Raw genomic sequence first — 25,900 nt, 5'->3', positions numbered from 1 at the left:
ATGGTGGGGCTAGTGCTTGTACTGGGCCTCCTGGCCTCAGCCGCTGCTCACCACTCACCCCTGCAGCAACGGGCTCTGGACTTGGTGCTGGAGGAGTTCCACAGCCGACGCACTGTCCAGGCCGCATTCAAGGAGCAGTCGGTAGCCGAAGCCATGGAGGTGGTGAGTGCGCCCAATTTGGAGCAGGCAGGCAGGGCACTGGATGTCAACCAGGTCAGGGGCTGGCCTTCCAAGGGCCCTGTGCATCATTGGGACCGGTGGCAGCAGTGGTGGCGGCACCCAATGTGTGGGCAGTGACAGCTGAGGGGATCTCGCCTTTGATTGGAATCAGTTCCCATCACGATCTGCCTGTTTCTCTTTAGGGGCCACAAAGTTGGGCTGATTTGGCCCCAAGCAACTCCCACCACTCGGACATGCCATGCTCCTTGGGGGGATTATCCCATTGATAGGAAATCAGAATTCAGTGTTGCCACTACTGCAGCAAGAAACTCTCCCCCCTGCCACCACCACAGCCTATGGCACTTGTGGCCACACTGGTGAGCATCAGCCCTGGAAATGCTCACCACGGCCTGCACATCCAGATTTTCAGAAGTCTTCCCTGCTACCTCTTCTTTCTGTTGGATCTGTCCAGGGTGGGTGGCTGCAGCAGGCGCTTTCCTCAGCTTTTCTCATTAAGCAAATGGAACAACAGTTGCGGTGGCTTTTTCTGACTTCGGAGATAATTGCAGCATTAGGCAGCCTTCCAGTCCAGTCAGTGTGGCAAAGTGCTCTGTGGGGCAGCTGCTGGCAGGGCTGGGGCACCTGCACTGTCCTCAGTTGATTGCTCTGCATCTCCAAGTTGTGTGCCCCACAGCCCCTTCCCCCATGGCTTTCTGACATCGCTTAGTTTCAAAAACATTCTTTTCTCTTTGCAATAGAGTGCTTCAATTAAGGACTAGATTTCAGTTTTAATTTCTACTTTCCCAATGGCCAAGGATGAAAGGAACTGGATTTTGTTTTCCAGGGTGGGAGGGAGGCATTAACTCCTCTATTAACGTGAATGGAATGAAGGAGGGGGGAGCAATTGGGCCCTTCTGCTTAGGAGATCTGCTGAGGTGGAGATGGTACCTCTTCCTGCTTCTGATGAGGGTCAAGGTCATGACTTGGTGCTCTTGGACCCAGCCTTGTGCCTGGGAAGAAGCAGTGGTGGAGGTCACTGAAGCAGGGGATGCAAATGTTGTCATCCCCGCCTGTCACCCAGTGCATGCTGGGAAGACAGCTGACTCAGTGCTCTGCGTGAAGAAGGCCCCTGTGGGCTACCAGACAGGACAGGCACCCCTTCATGGCCCTCTGGCAGGGGCACATCCTGCCATGGCCTGAGCAGGCCATGGCCACTCCTGCTCATGGACCCTTGCATTTGTCTTGCTGCAGGAATTCCCGATGGGCACCTTTGTCCAGCTGCAGGTTCATCTTATCCAGACTTTCTGCAGGAAGCAGCAGCGGGAGACCCAGAACTGCCGAATCAAGCCAGGAGGGGTGAGCCGGGCTGGGGGGTGGGACACATTGTCTTTATCCCCTGCAGGATCCCTTTTAAAAAAAGTGAAATGAGCTTGTTTTTCTTAATTTCACATGTGGTAAGCCAATGGGCATGAAGCCTGCAGAAAGCTAGTCCATGAATGCTTCTGTGGCCTGTTCCTCAGAGCAGTGATGCTCAACCAAATGGTGGGGTTGTGGGCAGCGCTGACTCTGAGGGGTCCCATTTCTCAATGGTATTGTATGTCCAGCCCTGCCCTTGCAGTGTTTGCAGTCTCAGCACTCCAGGTGCCTCAGTCCAAACAAGGACAAGGACAGGCTGGCCATTCACATCAGGGCCTTTCTGCAAAGGGGGGTGGGGGTCTGACGGAAGAGGCTAGCAGAGAAGAAGAGCCCTGCTAGATCAGATCGGAGGCCATCAAGCCCACCCATGGCTGGTCCATTGATGAAGCAAACTGAAGTGGTCACCTCACGCAGCAATGCCTGCATGATGGCGCAGAAAATGGATGTGGCTGTGCAGTTTGACCTTGGTTTTCTGTCTGTTTACCAGTTTGGAAAATGCAAAAACAGACTTAAGCAATCTCTCTGTGTGTGTGTCACTTTCTCTCTCTCTCTGCCCAGAGGAAGCAGCTGTGCCTGGCTTGTTTCAAGTTTGATTCCAACAACCCTGCAAATGTGCTGGACAAATCGTTGCGTTGCCTGTCGGAGCAGAGCCCAATCTTCCAGGTGGGGCATTTCCTTCCATCCCCCATACTGGTCTCCCCTGGTGGCACCAATGTGGGTCCTGCCTGCCCTAATGAGGAGAAAGAAAAGGAACACAAACTGTGGCAAAGGAAATGTAAGAAGGTGATAGGGGAGGCCAAGCGAGACTATGAGGAACGCATGGCCAGCAGCATTAAGGGGAATAATAAAAGCTTCTTCAAATATGTTAGAAGCAGGAAACCCACCAGAGAAGCGCTTGGCCCTCTGGATGGTGAGGGAGGGAAAGGGGAGATAAAGGGAGACTTAGAGATGGCAGAGAAATTAAATGAGTTCTTTGCATCTGTCTTCACGGCAGAAGACCTCGGGCAAATACTGGTGCCTGAACGGCCCCTCCTGACTGAGGAATTAAGTCAGATAGAGGTTAAAAGAGAAGATGTTTCAGACCTCATTGATAAATTAAAGATCAATAAGCCTCCGGGCCCTGATGGCATCCACCCAAGAGTTATTAAGGAATTGAAAAATGAAGTTGCTGATCTCTTGACTAAAATATGCAACTTGTCCCTCAAAACGGCCACGGTGCCAGAAGATTGGAGGATAGCAAATGTCACGCCTATCTTTAAAAAGGGAAAGAGGGGGGACCTGGGAAACTATAGGCCGGTCAGCCTAACATCTATACTGGGTAAGATGGTGGAATGCCTCATCAAAGATAGGATCTCAAAACACATAGACGAACAGGCCTTGCTGAGGGAGAATCAACATGGCTTCTGTAAGGGTAAGTCTTGCCTCACGAACCTTTTAGAATTCTTTGAAAAGGTGAACAGGCATGTGGATGTGGGAGAACCCGTGGACATTATATATCTGGACTTTCAGAAGGCGTTCGACACGGTCCCTCACCAAAGGCTACTGAAAAAACTCCACAGTCAGGGAATTAGAGGGCAGGTCCTCTCCTGGACTGAGACCTGGTTGAAGACCAGGAAACAGCGAGTGGGTGTCAATGGGCAATTTTCACAATGGAGAGAGGTGAAAAGCAGTGTGCCCCAAGAATCTGTCCTGGGACCAGTGCTCTTCAACCTCTTCATAAATGACCTGGGGACAGGGTTGAGCAGTTAGGTGGCTAAGTTTACAGATGACACCAAACTTTTCCGAGTGGTAAAGACCAGAAGTGATTGTGAGGAGCTCCAAAAGGATCTCTCCAGACTGGCAGAATGGGCAGCAAAATGGCAGATACGCTTCAGTGTCAGTACATGTAAGGTCATGCACATTGGGGCAAAAAATCAAAGCTTTACATATAGGCTGATGGGTTCTGAGCTGTCTGTGACAGATCAGGAATGAGATCTTGGGGTGGTGGTGGACAGGTCGATGAAAGTGTCTTGTCAGGCCTAATGGTTCGACACGAGGTTTCTTGATTCTGCACCAGCAAAATAGCCAATGCAGCGTCAAGTAGCCCCCTTACGGGGCTGCTTCCCTTACTCGGGGGAAGGGGATGAATGTCCCCTTCCTCTGAGGAGCCGCCGCCAGCTGCCTGGTTGCACTCAGGATGTCGCGGTAGCCATTTTGGCACTGCGGCAGCCCCATGCACCAGGCAGCTCAAGACTGGGCTGAAGTCCTGGACCAGCCAAACCACAGAGACAAACTAGGAAACTGCCTCATGTGACAGAATTGGCTCCAGAAGGATCTCTCCAGACTGGCAGAATGGGCAACAAAATGGCACATGCACTTCAATGTCAGTAAGTGTAAAGTCATGCACATTGGGGCAAAAAATCAAAACTTTAGATATAGGCTGATGGGTTGTGAGCTGTCTGTGACAGATCAGGAATGAGATCTTGGGGTGGTGGTGGACAGGTCGATGAAAGTGTCGACCCGATGTGCGGCGGCAGTGAAGAAGGCCAATTCTATGCTTGGGATCATTAGAAAAGGTATTGAGAACAAAACGGCTAATATTATAATGCTGTTGTACAAATCAACGGTAAGGCCACACCTGGAGTATTGTGTCCAGTTTTGGTCACCGCACCTCAAAATAGTGGAAATGGAAAAGGTGCAAAAGAGAGCGACTAAGATGATTACTGGGCTGGGGCACCTTCCTTATGAGGAAAGGCTATGGCGTTTGGGCCTCTTCAGCCTAGAAAAGAGATGCCTGAGGGGGGACATGATTGAGACATACAAAATTATGCAGGGGATGGACAGAGTGGATAGAAAGATGCTCTTTACACTCTCACATAACACCAGAACCAGGGGACATCCACTAAAATTGAGTGTTGGGAGAGTTAGGACAGACAAAAGAAAATATTTCTTTACTCAGTGTGTGGCTGGTCTGTTGAACTCCTTGCCACAGCATGTGGTGATGGTGTCTGGCCTGGACGCCTTTAAAAGGGGATTGGACAAGTTTCTGGAGAAAAAATCCATTACGGGTTACAAGCCATGATGTGTATGTACAACCTCCTGATTTTAGAAATGGGCAATGTCAGAATGCCAGATGCAAGGGTGGTCACCAGAATGAGGTCTCTTGTTATCTGGTGTGCTCCCTGGGGCATTTGGTGGGCCGCTGTGAGATACAGGAAGCTGGACTAGATGGGCTTATAGCCTGATCCAGCAGGGCTGTTCTTATGTGTGTGTGTGTGTCCCGGGACGAGGCCAATAAGACAGAGATGCCAAGAAGGGGGAACGTTTAAGTCTTGTCAAGGACAAAGGTCCCAGTGCTCACAGATTCCCTTCGTTCCCCCAGAGTGGGTGCCTTCCTCTCCCACTGGGTTTATGTGCCCCTGGTTACAAGCTTTCCTGTGAAATCTTATGATTGTACATTAATGTGTCTGTTGTGTTGCATTGGACTCCCACCATGTGGAAGAAAGGTGGGGCATAAGTGTTCCAAATGAAAAGTTGCCTCCTCTGTCTGGTAAGCTGCACCCCTAGGCCTTGGATGGACCTGCCCTGCTGACTTCTGATGCCTTCCAGCTGGGTGGGGTTGTGCCAGGAGTGTCTGGTGCTCCCTGGTGAGGAGACAGCTCTCCATTCATGGTAGAGCCTGGTGATGGCTATCTGGTCTGCTGCAAGCTGCAGGAAGGTTGGGGATGGGGCAGGATGTGGCTGAGCCAGTGGCCTCGGTTTTATTTCCACCAGACACGTGTTTTCATGGTTCCCACGTCTTTTACTTTCTTTACGTCCCCAAGCCTTTGTTTTCTGAAATGCAAATGGCTTCCTTCTCCAGGGAACATCACACAGACATCTTTCCAAGTGCTCGACCTCCAAATCCATCTGCGTAACTGCCAGGAATGGTGCTGGCATCAGGCTGCTGGAAGCCCTGCCCTGGCCCCCACCCCACACCTGACCCTGATGGTGCAGCGGATGCTGCCAGCAGTGCTGAATCTCAGGGTTGGCCCAGCCACTCGGGCCGTTTGGTGGCCCTGGTCTGGCCCACTCCTGACAGTAGCCCTGGTCGGGGCCCGAAGACTCAGCAGAGCCAGGGACTGACTGCTTTTGGGGGCTGGCAGTCTTGATCGCATCAGTCTGCTCCCAGCTCCATGGCAGCACCTCCTGCCCCCTTCCAAGGCTTCCACAAACCCCACCCCATTTAATTGTACTTTTTACTATTGTTTAATTGACAAGTCCCTTTGGGAGCCTGTCCTCGCAAAGAGTGAGCTGTGTCAATAAACTCTTCCCCTTCAGATTGTGAACTCATCTCCCCCCATGTCTTTGTGGTCGCCCTTGCAGGAGGTGAAGAGGAAGCAGGACCACGACTGTGAGGCCGTCAGGGCGGCAAATGAAGGACACTACCAGCCTGGCGTGTTTGCCTTTTCCAAGGGACTTCCAATGGCCTCCCGCTGAGGTGTGCTCCTCACAGGAGAGGTCTGCATGGTAAGTGCTTTGCAATAGAGCTATGACCCCTCTCCAGGTGGAGGCATTTCCCAGAGTCAGGGCTGGCCCATCCATGAGGCCAACTGAGGTTCTTGCCTCAGGCAGCAGGTAACAACTGGAGGACAACCCACCTCTGTCCACCCACTCACCTCCACTGATGCTCCTCCTCCCATTCTCTGTACTGGAAAAGGATGAGGGGCATGGAACTCAAGAGAAAGTGTAGAGTGAAGCGTGGTGTGCTAGACTGTCAATACAAGGAGTAGGAGGAGCCAAGGCCAGTGCATCACCAGTGAAAGGGGGCAGCATTTAACACACCACAGGCCCCAGGAGATCTTGAGTCGGCCTTGCCTGGGCTTCTGGAGGAACATGTGGCCCAGAGATGGGCTGGGTGTTGCAGACATGCATGGCTGTGTCCCAGCATCGTTTCATGGTAGTGGGTGGAGAGGGAACTTGTTTCTTCTGGACTGCAGAGGGATAGGCTGCAGAGGTAGCTGCCCGAGCATCAGCGTGTGGGTTCTAGAAGCTCCAAGGTTGCCTCTGTCAGTGCTGGGCCTGGAGGCTCATCCGGAGCCATATGTCTGTGGCCACTTCCATGCTTAAGTCCCATAGCAGTGCTGAGCCACCAGAAGCAGAATTGAAACCATGGTCCACTTTGGCCCTTAGCACAGTATGGCATTATCCAGCAATGACCCTTCTCAGAAGCCGTTCTCATCAAGGAAAGGACTCCTGCTTCTTTTCCTGGGAGGCTCCTCCTCGCATCTGTAGCTGAATTGGGGGATAACTGGGATGACTTCTCCCTTTGTTGCCATTTAAGTAGTCTGTCCACTGAGTTGGGTGGGCTTTAATTTTTGGTTTCTTTATTAAACAGAAGGTTCTTTCTGTGGCAAAACAGCTATTTTGCCAGAAATAAATGATGAAAGGAGACATTTTATACAGATTGGATTTGGGTGGTGAAGGATAGAGCAGAACTGAGCAGGACAGGATCTATCAAGAGCAGTTTTGTGACGGGCACCTTGAAGATGGGCCACTGGAAGAAACACACCAACCAGCTAACCCCCAGGCACCCTCACTGGACTCAGAACGAATGAAACCATGTTCATTTCTGGGCACTTCCAGTTTAAGGGGGATGCTGATTAGCTGGAAAGGGCTCAGAGGAGACCTGGGAAGACCATGATGGGTTTGAGGCTCGCCTTGTGTTCATATGAAATTAAGGTTCTGCATGTGTCTGCGAGGACTAGCTCCAGGCACGCAGGGAAGGAGAGCCAAAACACTTTCCTGACATGCCAGTCCTGACTGAAATTGCCCCACCAAAGCTGCTCTTAGCCCTGCGGGAAATCTCCCTTTGGGCCCCATGAGAGCTTTCCCTTGGGCCCAACAGCTTTGAGGACAAGCTTTCCATTGGGATGGTGGTGTGGCAGGAAAGGGTTAAATACCCCCTTCCCAAATGCATGGTCCCAATCCTGACTGCCCAACCCCCCCAGCCCCTGACTGCTAGTCAGCCTTTTAGAAAAAATAAACATTCCAAGTCAAACTAGTCATTATTGCAACAGGTAGTTTGGCCCTATGTGTTGGGAGTGTTGGGAGGGAAGGAAGCCGATGGTGGAAAAGGATTTAAAAGGAGGGTGGAGAAGAACTGTTCCCTCCTGTCCATGCTGCAAGAGCAAGAAGCAATGGCCACAAACTGCAGGAAGACCATTCTAAGGCAAACAGATTTCTAAGCAGAAAAGAGTGATGGGGCAACGGGGCTATCTTTGCATGTAGGTTTTCAAAAGGTTTGCAAACGTCTCTACTGAAAAGCAGTACCGTATATAACTATTTATTAACAGTGATAATGATCAGCTCTTGGTTTGACAGACTACCTGACAGAAATGCTTTGAATGATGGAGAGGTTGTTTTGGCACCAATGTAACCCAGGCCGCTCCACCTAACTGTCTCTATGGCACACTCCTGCCTGGTCATTTCCCCAGAGTCCCTCTTCATTTCTGGGCATGCTGGGGAAGCACTCTCTAGCTGTGATGGTGCAGGGAGGTCCACAGATACACTCCAGAAACAAAACCAACAGGAAGGTCCAAATCCCTCCAGAATCTCCACCAATTAAAGCCATCTCCTCTCCCCTTCCAACCTAGATCAGGCTCCCATTTAACGGGCTCTTCTCCAACAGTCAACAGGTTGCTGTCCTCCTGATGTCAACAAGCAGACCACTCTCCACATCTGGAGCCTGATGCCACAAGACTGAAGTCACTGCTCCCAGGGCTGCTCTCTAAGCCAGCTTCCTTGTGATCTGTCTTTTTTCCCCTGAATACCAATACAAGTGGAGTCTTCATACTCAGCCTGCTTCATTATTTCAAAGAGGGCTGGTGGTTTTGGAAGGGTCTATCTGCCTGTCTTTCCAAATGTGACTGCATGTTCCCTTCTACCATGACAACCTGTTGGGGGGGCAATCCAAGCACGCAGAGACTGGCTGCATGCTCTGGTCTAAAGGCCAATCTTATGCAATGCGCGCTGGCTCACTGCTGGCGTGCACTGCTGCAAACATGCCATAAGGCATGTTTGCAGGGGTTAGTGCGGTCCAGCACCAGAACTGGTCCAGTGCAAGGCCACACTGGGACAGCGCCAGTCAGAGGCCAGCGATCCACCACCATGCACTCCATGCAAGTGCCTGGCGGCGGAGAAATATTGGGGCATGGGGGAGGAGGCATTCCAGGGTGGCTGGAGGGTGGGGAGAAGATGTGATGGGGAGTGAGGCAGGAGGGGGAAGGACCAGCAGAACTGAGAATGTCTTGTCAGGCCTAATGGTTCGACACGAGGTTTCTTGATTCTGCACCAGCAAAATAGCCAATGCAGCGTCAAGTAGCCCCCTTACGGGGCTGCTTCCCTTACTCGGGGGAAGGGGATGAATGTCCCCTTCCTCTGAGGAGCCGCCGCCAGCTGCCTGGTTGCACTCAGGATGTCGCGGTAGCCATTTTGGCACTGCGGCAGCCCCATGCGCCAGGCAGCTCAAGACTGGGCTGTAAGTCCTGGACCAGCCAAACCACAGAGACAAACTAGGAAACTGCCTCATGTGACAGAATTGGCTCCAGAAGGATCTCTCCAGACTGGCAGAATGGGCAACAAAATGGCACATGCGCTTCAATGTCAGTAAGTGTAAAGTCATGCACATTGGGGCAAAAAATCAAAACTTTAGATATAGGCTGATGGGTTGTGAGCTGTCTGTGACAGATCAGGAATGAGATCTTGGGGTGGTGGTGGACAGGTCGATGAAAGTGTCGACCCAATGTGCGGCGGCAGTGAAGAAGGCCAATTCTATGCTTGGGATCATTAGGAAGGGTATTGAGAACAAAACGGCTAGTATTACAATGCCGTTGTACAAATCTATGGTAAGGCCACACCTGGAGTATTGTGTCCAGTTCTGGTCGCCGCATCTCAAAAAAGACATAGTGGAAATGGAAAAGGTGCAAAAGAGAGCGACTAAGATGATTACGGGGCTGGGGCACCTTCCTTATGAGGAAAGGCTACGGCGTTTGGGCCTCTTCAGCCTAGAAAAGAGACGCTTGAGGGGGGACATGATTGAGACATACAAAATTATGCAGGGGATGGACAGAGTGGATAGAGAGATGCTCTTTACGCTCTCACATAACACCAGAACCAGGGGACATCCACTAAAATTGAGTGCTGGGCGGGTTAGGACAGACAAAAGAAAATATTTCTTTACTCAGCGTGTGGTTGGTCTGTGGAACTCCTTGCCACAGGATGTGGTGACATCATCTGGCCTGGGTACCTTTAAGAGGTGAGTGGACAAGTTTCTGGAGGAAAAATCCATTACGGGTCACAAGCCATGATGTGTATGCGCAACCTCCTGATTTTAGAAATGGGTTTTGTCAGAATACCAGATGCAAGGAAGGGCACCAGAATGAGGTCTCTTGTTATCTGGTGTGCTCCCTGGGGCATTTGGTGGGCCGCTGTGAGATACAGGAAGCTGGACTAGATGGGCCTATGGCCTGATCCAGTGGGGCTGTTCTTATGTTATGTTCTTATGTAATTCCAGAGGCACCTACCACAGCAATGCAGATGTCTTGGGGAGGCGGAGAGAGCACCCTCTGCCTGCCCTCTTGGGAAACACATACAGAGGAAGCCTAGCAATACATTGGCTGAATTGACGTTCCCTGCATCCAGAGGTCACGATGGTGAGCCTTTCACTCTCCACCAGCTTCAGGGCCCCGTGTGCCAGGAGTCACTTTGATGCACTACCACTGCTACTTTATTGCAGCCCAAAACCATTCAGCTGGAAACTCAAGGAAGGAAGACAAATCCAAGGGTGAAGTCCAACTCCTGCTCACTGCTCATGATAAGACTTAATTAAAGGCCATGCTACTACCCCCACCTCTTTTAGTTTACAACTCATACCTAGTCTTTCAAAGAACCGTTCTCCCTTCTCTTCTTCAGGGGCTCCCTACCTTCAGGTGACCATGGGCCACCGCACCTACATTCAGGTTCATTGTGGACCACCAAGTGTGCAGCTACAGGACATGGTGATGGCATGATGGCATCACTGCGCCATAGCCAATAGCTGCCGAATTGGCCTGCAGCCAAAGGGGCTGGGCAGGCTTGAGTGCTGGTGACTAGTGCATGGTGTGCTGCTCACCTGCCAACTGCTGGGCCCTGCCAGCCCGCAGCCACCTCCTGTGCTCCTGCAGATCACCTGTGGTCTGCAGACCATAGGTTGGGAACCTCTACTCTTGTTGGATAGCCGCTTTCCTCAGGGATGGAGATCTGGTGTAGGGGTCACGTTCCCAACTGCCAACCTGTCTAGCTGCACTGGTAGATGGATACTAGTCAGAAGTGTTTGATGCCACAGAAAGACTGCCTGGGTGCTATTGCCTGGGGGAGTCATTCATCGCTGTCAGTGCTTTTGGCACATTGGTTCACATTCAAATGCGAGATACTGCACCTGTATAAATTTTAGAAGAAGGATCTGATGGAATCCAGGGAGGTTGGCTGGCACTAAAACGTTTGGAATAGACGTGAACCTGTACCCTTAAGACTCGTCCCGGCATGACCATCACAGCTGCATTTCTGCAGGGCCAGTCTCTGTGGCACCTCTTCCTCCATATCTGGGTGCACTGAGTTCAGAGGAGTAGTTATCTTCCTTCCCATCAATAAGTGGGCTGGGCTCACCTCTACAGCTGTTGGGGTGTGATTCTATATTTCAGAAGGAAGCAGGTCAGCTTGGTCTCCAAACCGGGAGTCAGGAGTTCAGTGCCCATGGCAGTCCCTTGCTCCACTCCCTTGCCCCGTGCCCCACTGATGGAGCTGTGCTAAATTTGCAGAGCTCAAAAACTGGTGGGGTCCAGTTTTTGGTATAGAATGCTGTGTGTTCCAAGGGAGGGCATATGAACCTGGCACAGGTCAAGAAGGGGCACTGGACAGAGTGCTGAGCTAGGAAAGAGTATCTCCTCAACACACGTCTGAATGTGGAATGAGATAGCATGAACTATGGCACACCACATAGGTACTGCCCAGGCACCAACTCCCTGACAGAGAGAGCTCAGCACCTTCTGGATGGCAGAAAGGCCAAGGAGCCAAGGCTTACACTGAGAAGCTTCAGGTTTATTGACTATGCAAACTTGCACAGCAGGGCATGCAACCATAACCTAGACAGGGACATGTGGCATTCCAGATTCCAAGTAATGGCTCATCTTCCACCTCCAGACTTAAGGCACCTTCAGTCTTCCTCAAAGTCATGGGGCGCAATTTTCTCCTTTGGCATTGTCCAAGGGAGAACACTGATGCTGTGTTCTTTTCTCTTTTCTCTTCTGAGCACTTTCAGCTCATATTTTATTTTGGGGGGTACCTTACACGCATATGGTCCAGAACTCTCTCAAATCAACTCCCTGCTAAGAGAATCTGTGGGCACTCTTTGATTCCAAAGTTACTAGAGACAGGAAGCAGAAAAACTTTATGTGGACAGCACCCGACTGATGCGAGGAGTGGAGTGTTCCATGAACCCCAGGAGTTGGAAATCTGGGAGAATCCAAAGTAGGTGACAGCTCTGATTGTCATGGAGGAGGACGGAGTGTGAGAGGGTGACTTGTGAGGTATTAGAACATGACCACAACTCGGAAACCCAGACAGTCACAGGAACTGTGCAGGAAAAGGAAAAGTGACCCAGCCCACTTCAGTCGCGTACACACTACAAACTCAAACAGGTTGGAACTCATTCAGGTGCCACAGCTTTCCCAAAGTACCATAAAAAGTCCTTCAAAGCTCTCCATTTGAGACCTCCAGCCCACTTGCAAGACTGTCCAGGGAGTGAAACAGGTGAACAGCTGACAGCGCAAACCTGGCAAACTGGGTTAAGAAGTGCAGGCGGAGCCTGAAAGCTGCCCAGCTGGCCCAGGAATGAGCAGAGGATGCAGCGGGTAACCCAGAATTGCTTATACTATTGACCTAAAACCAGCTCCCAACTCTCCTTCAGGTCATGTATGGGCTTATGTGAGGGTGAAAGCTAACGGGCCCCAGTGAGACTCTAACTGGGCTGCCTGAACTCCACCCTTTCCAGCGGGGCCAGGCAGCACTCTGCTGTGTGGGGAGAATCCAGCAAAGATCTTGTATCCACCTCAGAGTGTAAAGATCAGTTTGCTCTGAGCTGGGGAAAAGATAGGTCAACAACAACAACATCAAGGACTAGAACTGATTGGCAGGCACTCTACTCAGCAACTGCTCGTCAGAACACATAGGAGCTGGAGTCGGGGCGAATGTTCAGGGCCCGCTGGGCCTGGGAAATGGCATCATCAGCTCTTTTGCCCAGTTCCTGGCATTCCTGAAGGGCTTCACTGAACTGCTTGTAGGCTTCGTCCACAATGGAGCTCCTCCTGGCGGGGCGGAAGTCCCAGTAGCCCTCTTCCACCCAGGGCTTGCTCAAGCCTGAAAGCTCAGTGCTGCCCACCCCGCTGGTGCTGGAGAAACGCTGGAGGGAGTTGTCAAGGTCCTTGCACAGCTGGTAGAGCTCACTGCCTCGCCCTGAAACCCTCTCACCATCAATCACTTTGACTCCAGGGAGCATCTCTGCCACGGCGACACGATACCCCACGGCAGCACAGAAGGGGTTGCTGAGGCGCCCCATGGGGTTGGTGAAGCGTAGGCTCTCCAGGTGCCGGAGCCCAGCCAGGCTCTGCACCTGCTGGAGGCTGCCCAACAAGTTGCCAGCCACATTGAGGCTCTGCAGGCTCTCACAGCCACTGAGGGGCTCCAGGCTGGTGATGCGATTGGAGGAGAGGTTGAGGACAGCCAGTGCCTTCAGGGAAGACAGGGGGCCCAGGTGGGAGATGGAGTTGCCTGACAGATCCAGCCATTCCAGGCTGGCACACTCCCCCAGGCAGCCAAGGTCCATGATACCCAGGCCTCGCAGCTTCAGCAGCAGGATGGACTCTAGGTCAAACTCACCTGTCCTCGCCTTCAGCAGCTGGGAGGTGATCCTCACATTCTCAGGCTCATTGCCCTTCTCCATCCGTGGTTCCATGTTGGACACGACAGGCCACACGCACCAGCCAGAAGGCAGGGCCCTCTGCAAAGAGCCTCTCTGCCTTTACTGAGAGTCGTGTCGCCTTGCCCTTCCTAAGGCCGATGCAGTTACTGCCCACGTGTGGAGAAGGGGAGGTGAAAGCCTGCACCTCTGGTGGGAACACTCTTGCTCTTCTGCTCCAGCTGGGCTGTGCTGGAGAAAGCAGGCAGCAGTCACCAGGTCTCCTGGGAGAGAGGGAGGAACAGAGCACAGGATTAGGAAGTGGATGGGCTCACCAGTCACCCTGCACTGCTTTCAACCACGCCACAGATTATTCCATGCAAGGTCAGTGACTGACCGCTGCCGGTGGCCTGTCTCTGGCATGACCTCTGCTCTTGCATGGGGAGGCCAGCGAGCCTCCTTGTGCTGGCCCCCAAACTCCTGTGACGGCACGATGGGCTTTGTGGCACACCTACAACATCTGGAAGCTGGAGCAAGGGCCCTGTGCTCTGGGTTGCGCTCCAAGACATAAAATTATGCATGGGTTGGACGGGGGCTGCTCTTTCCCTCTCCCACAACCCAGAGCCAGGGGACGCCACTAAACCCAGTGGCGGGAGAGGGAGGACACAAGGAAATGTTTCTTGGTCCATGGTGTCACTGGTCTGTGGCCGGGCGTGCGGGGGTGGGGGCAGGGGAGGCAAAGCCCCCGCCAGAGTCCTTCGAAAAGCGCTGTGCCGAGGGAGGCACCCAGGCACCCTCAAGCCGCGCGCAACGCAGGCCTGTGGAACTCCCTGTCACCAGATGTGCCGACGGCACCTGAAGGACTTGCAGGGGGGACTGACCGGACCGACGGAGGAGAGGCCCAGCCGCGAGGGGTCGTGCAGCCTCCAGCTGCGACGCGGGCTCTCCCTCGAGGACTCCCAGCGCCGGGCCTTCCTCCGCGGGGTGCAGGACCTCCCCCCGCGATGCTCTTCCGCGGCTGGGCGTTGCTCTCTCCCGGGGCGCGCGCACCCCGCCGCACTCCCGGGGCGCGCCCCCCCTGCCGCACGCCCGGAGCGGCCGCCCACCCGCCCGTCGGCCGGCTCGCCGTCTCCAGGGCAGCCGGTTGCCGTGGCGAGCGCCTGCGCGGAGCCGCCTCGCTGCGGGCCACGCGCGGCCCCCCCCCGCGTGGCCGGTGGGGCCGAGGAGGGCTGTCTGGGCGCCGTCCCTGGACCCGCGGCAGGGGAGCGGGTGTCGGGAGGAGGGCGAGGGCGCTTCGGGGAGGCTCCCCCGCGCCTGCCGGACCCAGACCCGGGGGCGGCGTCACGGGGCCGCGGAGCTCCCTGGCGGACCAGGAGGCGGCGGCGGCGGCGGCGGCGCGCGAGAAGACCCGGCGGGTGCAGCCGGTGGCGGCACGGACCAGGGCCCCCCGCAGCACCCTCCGCGGCGCCTCGCAGGAAGCTGGCTGGGATCAGCGGCTCCGCAGAGGGCGCGTCGATCCCTGAAGCGCAGCCCCGGCCCAGTTCGCGCCGCGAAGAGCAGGCCGGCTGCCCGCTGCAGCCCGCGCAGGGCTGGTGCTGGCCGCGGCGCGGCTTGGGACGGGGAAAACCAGTTCCCCCGGTGGCGTAGGTGGAGGGGGCGGGCAAGCGCCCCCCCTCCGAGCCATTCCCCCGTACGGCGCCGTTTTGCTCCCCCCGCCAGCAATGGCTCCGAAGGGAGGGGCTACTTGCACGCCCCGCTCCTCGCCCCCCTCCAACTACGCCCCCGAGTTCCTCTTACCCCGGTGATGAGGCAGCAGCTCGAACGCTCTGTGCCACCCAGAGGCGGTGCAGATCCGAGCAGACCAACACTAGGCTAGGCCTCCTGGGCGGAGGGGGGGGTTGGGATCCAGCCTAAGGGCCACATCCTGGCCCAGCCCCCTCCTGCCCGCCACCCACCCTTTCTCCAGCCCTGCCCTGCCCTCCCTAGACTCTGTGCTGGCAACCTCACCTCTCCCAGGGTTTGCTTTGGCAGGGGGAGGCCAGCACACGTCCTTGTGTCACCCTCTCCGACTCTGGAGTCGCTGCAGGTTTGCCTTACAGCACACATGCAACACTCCCACACAAGTGTAAGCAACTAACACCGGTCCAGCACAATCTTGGGATTGCTCCTGAAACAGAGAAGCCTGGAGAACTCGCAGGGAAAGCCCCCTACGGGTAGACCAGAGCTGCGATACAAGGACATCTGCAAGAGGGATCTGAAGGCCTTAGGAGTGGACCTCAACTGGTGGGAAACCCTGGCCTCTGGGCGGCCCACTTTGAGGCAGGCTGTGCAGCATGACCTCTCCCAGTTTGAAGAGACATTTGGCCAACAGACAACAAGAGGCAAAGCAGGAAGGGAGACACACCAGGGACAGACTACATTTGCTCCCAGTGTGGAAGGGATTGTCACTCCCAAATTGGCCTTTTCAGCCACACTAGACGCTGTTCCAGAACCACCATTCAGAGCGCAATACCAGAGTCATCCGGGACTGAAGGATGCCAGCACACACTCTGAAACATACTCATTTGCAGGGGGAGGGGGACATTCTTGCTGACCAGGAAAGCTGGAAACTGGGCATCTTGAGGGGCAAGACAGAAGCCACAAAGGGCTTAATAGTACGTTAAATTCATTGTCCAAAGCATTATTAAGGATTTCTATTCAAGCCCCGATTCCACCCACCAAAAATCAGGATCGTGCATTGAACTGAGTTACTTTATTCTGCTTATATTGAAAGTTTTACAAAACGTAATTTACATTTGCATTATGATGCTCCTAAATTGATTTCATTGTTTTGGAAACATTGTTAAAAGATGAAAATATTGGGAAATTGAGGAATTCCCCCCCCCAAAAGCTGGTTGCCAGGCAAGTACCCTCTGATCTGTGTTTTTGCAACTCTCTATTTGCCAGCTGCCTCTGGCTTCAGAATTCTCCCTCCCAAGAATCTTAGCTGTCATTCAACCCAAATCCGCCTTTGTGGTGGGGACCAGTTTTGAAGCCTAGCATCTCAGAAGCCCTGTGGAGCAAGAACAAGCTCCAGCTACTGGGGAGGGGCCTGTGCTGTGGCTAGCTGTAGTAAAATAAATTATGCAAAGCTGAGTTCTGCTTAATGTCTCTGTTTTAGCCAAAGGCCATAACTATGGGGATTATGCAAGATAGCAAATGTGTACATTTGCTTATTTTACTGTTTCATCCGGCTTTAAGCATTGTTTTAAGCAATGCCCACACAAATCTGCTACTTGCCCACAACACCACTTGTCACTGCCATGTTGGTTCAAAAGCCATGGGGAAGATCAGGGGTTGCTCTTGCTGGAGCTGCTGCTGGGGCAGTGAGGTCTGCGGTATGGCTACTGTGGCCCAAGTGGTGGTGCTAGGGATGGGGACGCTGGTGTGGGTGCGCTCATGGCGTAAGAGGTGTGTCTTGCGGCTAAAACTACGGGCACAGTGGGTGCAGATGTATGGGCGCAGGCCAGTATGCACTGCTTGGTGCCGAACCAGATTGGTCTTGGAGCTAAAGCGCCGTGGACACTGGGTGCAGGCGTGAGGGCGCAGCCCTGTGTGCACAGCTTCATGCCGGGCCAGGTGCGACTTCCGACTGAATGCCCGACCACACAGTGGGCAGGCAAAGGGGCGCTGGCCAGCATGAGACTTGACATGAGCCAACAGGCTGGCCCGAGTGCTGAAAGTGCGGCTACACTGAGCACAAGAGAAAGGGCGCTCTGCTGAGTGCTGGTTGCGCCGGTGTCTCTGCAAATGGCGCTTGTGGGCAAAGCAGCGGCCACACTCGCTGCAGGCAAAGGGGCGCTGCCCAGCATGGCCCCCACACTGATGAGCAGCCAGTCCAGCCCGGTGCGCAAAGCTTCTTTCACAGTGTGGGCAAGCATATGGCAGCAGCCCCATGTGCCCGCGCAGGTGTGCAGTCAAGTGACGCTTGTCGCTGAAGCCCCTCCCACACTCGGCACAGGAGAATGGGCGCCCCCCCTCTGCGTGGAGCCGCTGGTGGGAGGCCAGGTTCTTCCTCCAGGCAAACGCCTTCCCGCAGTCAGAGCAGAGGAACGGCTTCTCTTCTGGCCGCTGACAGGCGCCTGTCTCCTCCTCCGGTTCAGTCTTGCTTACCTGCTCCAGGCAGAGGGTGCTCTCCTCAGCCTGGGCCGCAGCACAGAGCACTCCACAGTGTCCTTGCTCAGGAGAGACAAGGCCAGGAGGCAGGACCTCACTCTGCCTGCAGGCAACCCTGTCCAGCTCCTGTTCGGCCTGAGCCGTAGAAAGGACTGAGCCCTGATACGGCCCTAGGCGGGCAGTGGGAGCCTGTCCCACTCCAGACTCATCCATGCAAGAGGCAGTGGTTGGTTCCACTTTGCCCTGCTCTTGGCTGGGGTGCCCAGCCTGGCCCCATTCCATGGAGACGGCCATGGTGTTTCCCACCTCACGGTGCTCCCCACAGGAGGCGGCATCTGGCCTGGGCTCTGCAGCTGGCCCTGCTTGTGTGGTGTCCCCAGGCGGGGCAGGGCCTTCCTCATGGAGACGCTGGTGCCTTAAGAGGTGCCGACGGTGTACGAAGCTGCGGGTGCAGAAGGGGCAGGGGTGGGGGCGCTCCCCAGTATGGGTGAGCTGGTGGCGCACTAGGTGGGTCTTCTTGCGAAAGCTTTTGGGGCAGCGGTCGCAAGGGAAAGGCCGCTCCCCAGTGTGCACCCGCTCGTGGGAGCCCAGGTGAATCTTCTGTGAGAAGCGGCGGCCGCAGTGGCCACAGGCGAAGGGGCGCTCTCCGGTGTGCACACGGGCGTGCCGCGTCAGGTGGGCCTTCTTGCCAAATGCCTTGCCACACTGGGAGCACGCGAAGGGGCGTGGCCGAGGGTCCCCCTGCTGGGTCGCCAGGGCGGGTCCAGGGTGCTCGCACCGGGGGCAGCCCAGCGGCTTCTCCTCGCTCAGCATCTGCCACTGCTGCAGCGCCAGCCCCGAGAGCTCCCCGAGGCCCCCACTGGTGTCACAGTCTTCACCTGGGGTAGGGCCCTCTGACTTGCAGGCACCCCCAACAGGGGGTCCTGGGAGCAGAACCTCTGCGCTCAGTCTGGCTGGCCACGTGGAGTAGTCCTCGGCCTCCACCTTCACTGTCCGGATCATCCACTCACCTGCAGGCAGCAGAGACACAAACAGAGGAGCTGAGGAGTCAGGCAAGACAGAGCTGGGAGGGGTCGGGTGATCGGGGCTGAAGGAGGAGCTGGCAATGACTGTGTGTGGAGCTCCTCTCCAAAGGCCCCCCCCCCCCGTCACCAAAAGGATGGGTGAGTGGTGGAGGCTCCTCTTAGTCTGCTCAGCCAGAGAAGACAATGGGACTCTCATCCTCTTAACAGTGAGGGCAGTGCTGAAGCCAAGAAGTGGTTGGGCTCCAGCCTGCTCAGAAGCCACACAAAAGCCCCTCCCACTCTGACTGGAGGGAAGAGGAATGCACTCTGCTTGTGCTCAGAGGTATTATCTCCAGGCCCTTCCTTTCACCTGCTGCAGGAAAGCATGGGCACTTCAAACAGGTTCTGGGGCTGAAGACAAGGGCGGAAGGGAGAGGTTGCAGGTGGACAGGTGGGACACTCTCCCTAGGGGGATGGGGAAAAGAGTAGAAGTCAGACAGCCCTGGGGAGGAGCGCCTGCTGGTTGGCTATCTGGCTGGCTCCACTAAGCTGCCTCAGAACCTTGCAGCCCTACAGGTGAGGAGCTGGAGGTCTTACCTGGGCAGCTTCCCTCAGGGGCTTTGGACTCTTCCATTCTTCCCTGGACGCCTCCAGGCTGCCGCTCACTCCTTGTTATACCCTCAGTCTCTGGCAGTCCAGACCCTGCAGAGCCAAAGAGGGGGGGGGGGTGTTGCCATCATATTGTGAGGCTGTTTCGGGTTGAGGACTTCTGAGCTCCTGTGCAAGCTCTGCACTCAAACATATACCTAAATTTGGCAACCAGGAAATCAAGCTGAGACTTGACGGAACAGGTTGCCATTCCCCCTGCTCATCACAGGCCAGTCGGAAGAGTCCTTGGATCCCTATCCAGACCAACTATGAAGGTCATGGGACCAGCTCAAGCAGCCACACCGCACCACTCCAGTGGTGTGCCCCAGGATCTCCAGAGGGTGGTGGCGAGGTTCAGCTCTCAGACTCCCCAAGATCCCGTGCCCCTCTGACACCCCTGTCCCTCCACCAGCACTGATGGTGCCCCGAGCCAAGCATCTCAGCAGCCCCCCTCCTCCCACTTTCGGCTCCAGGTACAAGGCGCAGCCACCTTGCAGTCCACAGGTCTGCAGATGGCCATGTGGGGGAGCCATGTCTCTGGGTGTGTGGTGTGACAGAAGCAGAGCAGCGAGAGAGGCCCTTCTCTCTCACAAGGCCACTGCAGCCAGTCCTTCTGCTTCTGGCCGCAGCCCCCGCAGTGAGCTCCCACTGGAAAGTTACTTGTCCCCCCAACCTGCAACACTGGTGCCATCAGATGGTCCTCTTGGCTCTGCTTCGCCCTGGCTCTTTGCCGGAGGGGGCCTGCCTTGTTCAACCTGGGCAACCAGCTCGGGCTTGGCAACCGGAGATCCTGAAAAAGAGGGGACAAGCCTGGTGGGGCGCAGTTCCATCCTAGCCACTCCACACTGTTCTAAGCAGGACGGGGCATTAATGGACCATTTTGTGGCAGGGAAAGAGGAGACTTCTCCAGGGCAACCACTCAGTGTCCTGTTGCTTAATGTACGAGCGGCTGTGAGCACAAGGCCCTCTGTGCCAAGACCTCACAAGGGGCTGAGACAGACTCAGAGGCCCCGAGACAGAATGCCTGTGTGCTCCTGCCAGGTCCAGAGGCGTGTGCCTCAGTGTGCCGGTAATAGCTCCCTGGCCTATACCCAGCCCCTCCCTAAGGACGCAAGGGCTACCTTGACTGCCTCCCGCCATGTGACAGGAAGCCTGGCCCAGCTGACTTCCTGGGGAGCAGCAGCAGGAGCAGATTGACCTCTGTTTCTCCCAGCACCACGTCAGGGTCTGGGGCATCTGGGAGTGCAAACGGGCCTTGGGAAAAGTGAGAGGGCAGTCTCCTGCCCCCCACCCTTGCCCAGGAAGCCCACCAGGGCCACTGGGGAGGTTTGTCAGGGGGTGGCGGCAGCAGGCCCCTCAAGGCCTTGACAGCCCTGCCCAACAGCAACACCAGGACCCAGGGAGTGACTGAGCAAAGATCCTCCTTCAGCACAGTGCACAGCAGTGGGGGGTGAGAGCTCTGGCCCATCTGCTGCTGCCCAGTTCCTGGGCACCATGGGGTAACAGGCACGTGTCCTCTTTCCAAAGCATGAGAGGGTACCGCTGGCAGGCCATCACAGGGCCTTTGCCCCTGAAAAGACTTTCGCTCTACTTGCTTGTGGGCTTCCCACTGTGGCAGCTGTGCAGCCATTTTGGTAAAAGGCTCCAGCTGCTCCATTTTCAGGCAAAAGGCTTGCCTGAAAGTGTTTCTGATGGCGTGAAAATGCTGCCTGGGTTGCTTGGCAACAGGCATGTTTGGAGAGGTGCAAAGGGCACTCCCAGTCCAATGCTCATCTCTGAGGCCAGGACTGCCAAGAAGGGTGGTGTTTTTTTACCCAGAGTAATCATGGCACCGTAGTTCTCGCGCATGGTGTCCTCCTGTGCTGCCCAGCCTTTCCACCGCTCTGGGGCAAGGTAAAGAGCCGTGTCCTCACACCGCACAGGCACCTGCAGCAATGAAGGATCACCTGCAAGTTAGGATGTGCTGCACTCTCTATGTTCATGTGCAACCTCACAGGTCGGCCTGCTGCGGCCCTGCAAACCTGAGCCCGACTGAGAAAACTCCCCCATCCAGAAATAGTCTAGACCACCTGGACCACCTCCAGACACGCTGTGGACACACAACCAAATCGTCTGAGATGCCAGGGCTATTTCACCACTGCCCCCTTCCCAGCCCTCCCCTGATGCTTCACCTGCAAACCTTTGTGCAGAAGCAGTTTCACAGGAGAGTTTAGGGTTTACCCCCCCAGCAGGCCCTCTGCCAGGGACTGTGAATGGATCAGAGGCCAGGCCAAGGCCTCTGCCTCCTCCCAAGGACCCTGACCCCACCAGACCTCTGCCTCCTCCCAAGGACCCCTCTGAGAAAGAGAAGTGGGCACATCTAGACGCTGAGTCCTGTCTGCACTGTGCTTCAGGTTGTCAGAACCACCACCTGCCTTCTCCTGGACAGCTGGGAGGAGCAGGCTCTGACCCTCAAGAACCCTGTTCCTCTCCTGACACTTCCTCTTTCCTGTCCCAGTGCCTGGCTGCTGGGACCTGGGGCAGGGCCGTTCCCTAGGTGTCTTGTGGTGCCCCCCGATGGCTCCTTGGGTGCTACCACCATCACCAAGAGTCAGCCTAGCCAGGGGTGTCCAAGTGGGCCAAAGCCTGGCACCAGCCCGCCTCCTTTTTGCACCCAGGAAGCAGAAGCAGCGGCTAGTGCCTGTCAGAGAAGAGGAGTGGCAGTGGACATGCCTCCTCAGGTGCTAGACCCAGGAACTGCAGGATGGGCTGGGAGAGACCCTCCCTACCAGAAGCCCTGGACCATGGACACAGGATAGAGCTGGGGGGGGGGGAAGCCTGTGGAAGGCGATTCTCTCCAACCAAAGAATACAGGTGTGCAAGGGGGGCGCTCAGAAGGGCACAGCCTTCACAGGGAGGAATATCCCTCCATGCTCCACCAGCAGAAGAGCGGCCACAGCATGGCCTCAGGGGAGTGCAGAGACAGGGAGGAGGTGGGAAGCTCCTTGGAAACAAGCCAGCCGTGGTCAGCAGCAGGGTCTTGGGGGGCTACATCTGTGCAGGGCAGTGTGGGACAGACCACACCAAGGAGGGCCAGGAAAGCATTTCCAGAGACGTTCTCCTGTGTGAGCTGCACCCCTCCCGCCACTTCAACAAGGCTTGCACAGGAGACCTTCCCAGGAGCCTGTGCCCTTCACCTGCACTCCCTGCCAAGGGGATGCAACCTGAATCCACACACACACACACCCCAGCTGCACACAGCCAGCATCTGGGCCAGCCTGCCAGCACTTCCTGGCTTTCGCTTTCTCCTTCCACCCAGAAGGGCTTGGCAGAGTCTGACATAGGAACAGCCCACAAGGCCTGTGCTTTGGTCCTGAGTCACGTGACCAGGCTAGGTCACCCCACACAAAACCACTTCCAGCCCAGGTGCCATTATTCTTCATTATTGTCACTTGGAGATCTGATGCAAAGCCTACCCCCCCCCCCCACTTCATCCATCTCCCTGCACAGGCCACCCATCACTTTTAGGATGGCTGCCTCTCCTCTGCAGCCCCTCCTTCAGAATTGCTGCTTTATTCCCTCCTCTTCTTTCAGGGCCTCCCCCCCCCACCCCATCACTTTCCTGCCTGCAATCTCTGCCCCTCTCCCTTTCCTTTCCTCACCGCCTTCTCTTTTCCTCTTGTCTTGCTGGTCAGCTTTTATCTCCCCTCCTGGCCCCCAAACTCTCCTGCTCCCTTCCCTGCTGGTGTATTTTGCTAGCTCTAGGACAAACCTATGGCATGGGGAGAAATAGGCCCCTTTTCCAACAGGATAATCAGAAACAGGACTTCACCTCTGAGCATGTGCAAAGTGTCTTTCGAGACATTCTCAACTATCTCCCCTCCCGATATGACAGCTGAAGGTCAGCTGAAGCCCCCAATCTTTTCCTTTTACCTTACAATCTGTTATCTACAGATCATTATTCTGGAACAAACTTCCCCTGCCCCCTAGTTTTCTGCTTGCAACAATCCCTGCCTGGTTCATCAGCATGCACTGGACGGGTGGGGAAACTCCAGGATCTCACTTAATCAGCAATTGGGAGGACAACAGAGAGGCTGAAGGGCATTGAGAAGCCCCCAGCCTGTGCTCTGCTGCTCTTGGATTGGAAAGAAAACACAGGGAAGAGGTGCCAGTCCTGCCCTGTCCTGACAAGGTGCCCTAGAGTCCTGGGAAGGAGCGTCTGCTGCCTCACCTAAGCGCTGGTTGCTGACCTGCTCCATGGTGCTTCTTCCAAGAGAACAAGAAACATGGAAAGAGTTCCTTGATCCACACTGTTCCTTCTTCCACACTGGCCCAAAGAGTCTGATCCTGTCTCTTCCAAATGGCGCAGCTCTACATGGCCCCCTGACAGCTTTGGCACTGGAGAGCTCCCACAGCCAGGGCCTTAGACCTCCCGCCTTCACAGCACATGCCCTGGTGCAAAGTGAGGGGCTCTTAAACTCAGTGCCCCTTTCACTGAACCAGACAACTGGATCACCTCACCCAGGACGGTCTCCAGTCCCTTTCAGCCCGCCAGATGTGTTCCTGAAGGTCAGGTGTGTTTGGAGGCAGGCAACCTCTGGCTGATTCAAACGGGGATTCAAACGGGGCTGACAACCTCTTCCGTGGCCTGCTCCTGAATTTGCCCAGGGCAGCTGAGTGAGAGGAAGCTGGACTGGATTGCCTCAGTGCCACAGCAGACCTTTTCTTCTGTGCACGCTGGGCGAGGAAGTGCACCAGCAAGTGGCCAACAGCAACCCCCCAGTGGCATAATTTTGTGGACATTGGTCTCCGCTTACCCCCTAGGAAAGTGCCAGTCCCTGCGCCCCCCCCACCCCGGCCAGGTGTTATGCCCTGCTGGTGCCACTGCACTTTCCTGCCCGGCCCTCTTGTGCCTGCCAGTGTGGCATCGCCCTGGAGCTCAGTCTCTCTGCTCCAACCTAGCCATTCAGCGTCTGGCTTCGTGAGCCACCAGGGCTGGTGGCAACTGCAGGAGCGCTCCTGAGGCCCAGCTTCCCCACGCTCTTCCGGGGTGGACAGAGCCACAGCGGGTAACTGACCAAGCCGAGCTGACGGAGTCCCTCTGCGCAGCAGGTGGTGCCAGTCCAGTCCGGTCCAGTCCACTCAGTGCCTCTTGAGCTCCAGCCCGCCGGGCGCTCAGGCCTCGGGGTAAGCGGCCAGCGCCGGAGCCCTCCTTCGGACTGCATCGAGCACACACACGCAGGTCCCTCTGAGCATGTGCAAAGTGCTGTCCCCTTCCCACCGCGGGGCTGCAGCGGGCCAGAGTCACCGGGGTGGGACGGGAGGTTTTCGGGGCGGGGGCGGGACTGCCAGGAGAGGCTCCGGCTGCTCAGACCACCTCGAGGAGCATCGCCGTTTCGCGGCCGGGGGAACGCGCCTTCCCCCCGCAGGGCGCTGCAGGGACCTCCTTCCCGGAGGGCTCGGCGCCGCTGCCAGCCCGCGGCCTCGTGGCGACGGGAGGGGCTCCTCTCCGGCTGCCGCGCCCTGCCCGCGCCCTGCCGCGCCCCGGCCTTCCGCGAAGAAGATGCCCGCCGAGCGCGAGGAGGACGAGCGCGCCGCCTCCCGCCCCGTCCGAGCCGCGCGCCGCCGCCTCCTCACCTGCGCGGCCGCCCCCAGCGCGGCCATCCGCGGGCCGGTCCTCCGGGAAGCGCCGCCCGAGCCTGCGGGGGCGGGGAGGGGCGCCCCGACTCTGGAGCCGCGAGCAGGCCGGGCGGCCGGGGAGGAGGATCGGGGCCGACGGCAGGGCAGGATCGGGCCCCGAGGAGGACCTGCCTGCGCGTCCGCGCACTCCCGGCCCCGCGGGCGGGCGGGCGGGCGGGCGATCTGGGCGGGCTGGGCTGCCTGTGCCCGCCTGCCTGCCTGCCTGCCCAGCAGCCTCCCTCCCGCCAGCCCGGACTACGCCTCCCAGCAGCCAGCGGGCGCGGGCGGAGCAGCGGCTCCCCCCGCCGGCTCCAGGCTTGCGGGCGCCCCGCGCTGTCGGGAGGGTCTGGAGGCGCGGCTGGCCCGCCTGACGGCGGAGGTGCCTGACCCTGCAGCAGGGACGTGCGGTGGGTGGGGAGGCAGAGTCTGCCCGCCGGAGTCCTTCGGAGAGCGCCACAGCCTGGAGGCACCCAAGCACCCATGACCCACGCGCAGTGCCGTCAGCACATCTGGTGGCAGGGAGTTCCGCAGACCACGGATGTGCGGTGGTTGGGGAAGCAGGGCAGGCAGAGCTTCCCCGCCGGAGTCCTTCTAAAAGCGCCGCCGCCTGGAGGCACCCAAGCACCAATGACCCACGCGCAGTGCCGTCAGCACATCTGGTGGCAGGGAGTTCCGCAGACGGTGGTTGGGGAGGCAGAGCCTCCCCGTTGAAGTCCTTTGAAAAGCGCCACCGCAGTGGGAGGTGCCAAGCACTCTCAAGCCACGCGCATTGCTTGGAGAATGCCAGGCATCACCTTTCGGGTGTCGCATTGCGCGTGGCTTGAGAGTGCTTGGCACCTCCCACAGCGATGGCGCTTTTCAAAGGACTCCAACGGGGAGGCTCTGCCTCTCTTGCCACCCCGACCACTGC

At 56.5% G+C, this 25,900-nt stretch overlaps 3 protein-coding genes across 3 annotated transcripts; 1 reads left to right on the top strand and 2 right to left on the bottom strand.

Moving 5' to 3' along the window:
- On the top strand, positions 1 to 8,388 carry RARRES2 (retinoic acid receptor responder 2). Its single transcript, XM_066626895.1, has 5 exons — positions 1 to 162; positions 1,411 to 1,515; positions 2,134 to 2,238; positions 5,920 to 6,063; positions 8,225 to 8,388. The coding sequence occupies exons 1-4, from the start codon at positions 1 to 3 to the stop codon at positions 6,031 to 6,033; spliced, it is 486 nt and encodes a 161-aa protein (XP_066482992.1). The 3' UTR covers positions 6,034 to 6,063; positions 8,225 to 8,388.
- A 3,270-nt stretch (positions 8,389 to 11,658) lies between these two features.
- On the bottom strand, positions 11,659 to 15,374 carry LRRC61 (leucine rich repeat containing 61). Its single transcript, XM_066626894.1, has 2 exons — positions 15,323 to 15,374; positions 11,659 to 13,809 (listed from the first exon to the last, which is right to left on the bottom strand). Exon 2 carries the CDS (start codon positions 13,580 to 13,582, stop codon positions 12,788 to 12,790), a length of 795 nt encoding a protein of 264 aa, XP_066482991.1. The 5' UTR covers positions 13,583 to 13,809; positions 15,323 to 15,374; the 3' UTR covers positions 11,659 to 12,787.
- Positions 15,375 to 16,274: 900 nt separating this feature from the next.
- Positions 16,275 to 25,227, bottom strand: ZNF467 (zinc finger protein 467). The gene is made up of 5 exons (XM_066626879.1): positions 24,949 to 25,227; positions 21,147 to 21,258; positions 20,006 to 20,122; positions 19,282 to 19,386; positions 16,275 to 18,690 (listed from the first exon to the last, which is right to left on the bottom strand). The coding sequence occupies exons 1-5, from the start codon at positions 24,973 to 24,975 to the stop codon at positions 16,820 to 16,822; spliced, it is 2,232 nt and encodes a 743-aa protein (XP_066482976.1). The 5' UTR covers positions 24,976 to 25,227; the 3' UTR covers positions 16,275 to 16,819.
- Positions 25,228 to 25,900: the final 673 nt, after the last annotated feature.

This window comes from Tiliqua scincoides, chromosome 5 (genome assembly GCF_035046505.1).
Source record: "Tiliqua scincoides isolate rTilSci1 chromosome 5, rTilSci1.hap2, whole genome shotgun sequence".
In the NCBI taxonomy this organism is placed as follows: Eukaryota; Metazoa; Chordata; class Lepidosauria; order Squamata; family Scincidae; genus Tiliqua; species Tiliqua scincoides.
This window is presented reverse-complemented; position numbering and strand designations above follow the sequence as displayed.